The sequence below is a fragment of the Apium graveolens genome, chromosome 4 (assembly GCF_009905375.1).
Source record: "Apium graveolens cultivar Ventura chromosome 4, ASM990537v1, whole genome shotgun sequence".
In the NCBI taxonomy this organism is placed as follows: Eukaryota; Viridiplantae; Streptophyta; class Magnoliopsida; order Apiales; family Apiaceae; genus Apium; species Apium graveolens.
The window spans coordinates 194,092,744-194,095,392 of record NC_133650.1 but is presented as its reverse complement, the minus strand read 5'-3'; the positions used below and the strand labels follow the sequence as shown (position 1 = coordinate 194,095,392).

The following is a 2,649-nucleotide window of genomic DNA, read 5'->3' as shown; positions in this document are numbered from 1 at the left end:
GTTAGTCTGAATAATAAGACTAATTTTTTTTGCCCAAGTGTCTATGAGCTCTTTTCTGCTTGGCTTTCCGTCAATATTTAAGATATTATTACCAAAAATATTAGAATTTCCTTTAGCCTCAGAATTATTAAAAGGATAGAAATTACCTTTCCTTTTTCTGCTTCCTTCAGGTTTCTTTGTACCTGATGTTTCTCCTGTTTCTCTTTTTGGTGAAGAAGATGCTGAAGGAGGTGCTGAAGTTTGATGAGTGTTCATCCTGAGATTTTTTATTTCCTCATCTTCAGAACTATCAACTTCTGTTTCTTGAAGGTCTTCCTGTTCTTCAGAACTGAAACTTTCAATTGTGTTAAGAATGTTGTAATCATTAAAACCAAATAAAGATTTTAATTCAATACTGTCTTCTATTTCTTGGTTAGCTTTAGATTCATCATCTAACTCCATTAACCTGATTGCTTGTTCGAGGACTTTATAGTTGTCATCGTTAACCTGCAATTCTTCTTCTTCTATGTTATCCCAGAAGAATTTTTCTACTATTGTTATGTAATTCATGTTGATTTCTTATCAACACCGAATGGCCACATCAGACTACCAGGATTTTTTCCAGTTCCTAGCTCTTCGTTCCCGACACTATAGTTGGGGTAACTATATTTCGAGATCCTTGATTCGTGCTCTGGATCTTCATCTGTTGTGATGATTTCTTTTCCTTTATGCTGTCTTTCTTTGAGGGCTTCAAGGATTTCATGGTTGCAAGGACATTCTTGAATTGTTGCTTTCAATTTAGTAATGATCTTTGCTGCTGCTGCCTCAATGTTATCTGTAACATGGTTAGCATGCTGAATTCTAAGCAACCTAAGGATTTCTCCTATTTGTGGCTTAATATTTTTATCGAAATCCTCTAGTAATTCCTTAATGCTCATCCTAAGATTTTCTTAAGGTATTCTATGATTTCATTGAACTTGCAGTCAATAACTTAATTATCACACTTAGTGTTTCTAAGCTGTGACAACTGAACTTCTAATTTTTCAATATTAGCGTTCTGTTTTACTAAGAGCTTTTTTATGTCTCTCAGAATTTCTATTTCCACATTACTCCCCCCTCTCAAAGAAGTAGAATATCTGTTGAAGATACAAGGTGATTTTGAAAATTTTTCACTGGGATCTTTACTTAGTCCGAAGTACGACAGTAAGTTGTAGATTCCTAGTAAACATCTTCCTGTAATCTGGTTAAGATTATTCGTTGAAGACACAATAGTGTTAAGGCTATTACTTCCTACAACACCACTGAAGACGTACTTCCTTGGTTCAAGGTCTATTCCTTCATTTAATTTCTTAAACTCTAAAATTTTTCCTTTTTTATAAATATGCGGGTGCATATTAGTATTTAAAACGACTATAGATGATCCAGTTTCTGACATAAGTCATCAACTCTTTGGGACATGCTATGAAGTAATTCTTTATTAGAGGTATTCGAGGATTCACCAACCTCGAAGGTTCTTCCTTTAAAACTCATTCTAGGTTTTTGTCCTAGAATTGGCTTATTCTTTGCAATATCAATTGCCCAAGAATTATCTAAAGGACTGATATCTGAAAATTGCTTTTCTTCTATAGATCCTATTTCTGAGAATACATCGTCCAATTCGATATATTCATTTTTCTTATAGTCAATACTATGATGACTATTGGTTAAAGCATAAGCAACAACATAAGTTAAGCTAAATACTTTATCACCTGCATTCATCAGATTATGTCTCTCAAAGTCATGCACGAAAGATAATATCTGATCAAGATTTTTAGTTTCTAAACTAAAACCAAATTTAGGATAGACAGTAAACATGAATTTTTGGTATGCTAAATTACCTCTAGCAGCACCTAAAATACAATCTCTTCGATCATTGATTCTATTATCTATTAAAGCCATTTTAATAGGAGAATCTATTCCTTCTTGAAATTCTGCTTTAAGCAAAATTTTTAGAGCACCTAAGTGAACTACACTGATAGTAGATCTTATCTTAGAGTCTATTTTCAACAAATTTTTGCTTATCTCTTCCCTAGTGATTAAAGGCAGATAAACTAAACCTGTAGTATCTTTTATATCTACATGCATTTCTTTGGTAGAGATATAATAAAAGATATTGTTTTTCCTTTTAAAATAATTTAACATAGGAATGTTAAATATTTTTTCTTTTCTTAAATCGAGTCTGCTTCTTTTGATTTTAGAAAGAATTTCTTGCTTTATCAAAAAGCTTGCTTGAAAACCTTTTTCATTCTCTGAAAACTCGATTTCCAAATTGTTTTCATCTTGAGTTTCCTCAGGATGTTTTTCTGTTAACAAACTCATTTACGACTTCTTAATAAGATAATAACTAAGAATTCTTTTAAGAGAAGATATCTCTGTTTCTATTTGCATAGAATATCTATTATAGAATTGAACTTGTTTAGTTTTAAATTCTTCTAGATCCCAGATAAGAGATTTAATGTTTCCATTGTCTTTTTCACTGACAATCTTTCTAGAAACCTGTAAAAGGTGTTCTAAGTATCGATAGTTATTCATGGAAATCATGGCACTACCAGATATGTTTACTAACCACGGATGATTATTGCTACTCATAGAATGAGAAGATTTAAAAAGATTTAACACTTATTAAAAATA

At 31.7% G+C, this 2,649-nt stretch overlaps 1 protein-coding gene across 1 annotated transcript; it reads right to left on the bottom strand.

Annotated features, from left to right (window-relative positions):
• Positions 1–1,389: 1,389 nt before the first annotated feature.
• Positions 1,390–1,917, bottom strand: LOC141719256 (uncharacterized). The gene has a single exon (XM_074521628.1). It carries the CDS (start codon positions 1,915–1,917, stop codon positions 1,390–1,392), a length of 528 nt encoding a protein of 175 aa, XP_074377729.1.
• Positions 1,918–2,649: the final 732 nt, after the last annotated feature.

Excerpts from the sequence above, each read along its gene's own strand:
- LOC141719256 (XM_074521628.1), bottom strand. The coding sequence starts at position 1,917 with ATGGCTTTAATAGATAATAGAATCAATGATCGAAGAGATTGTATTTTA.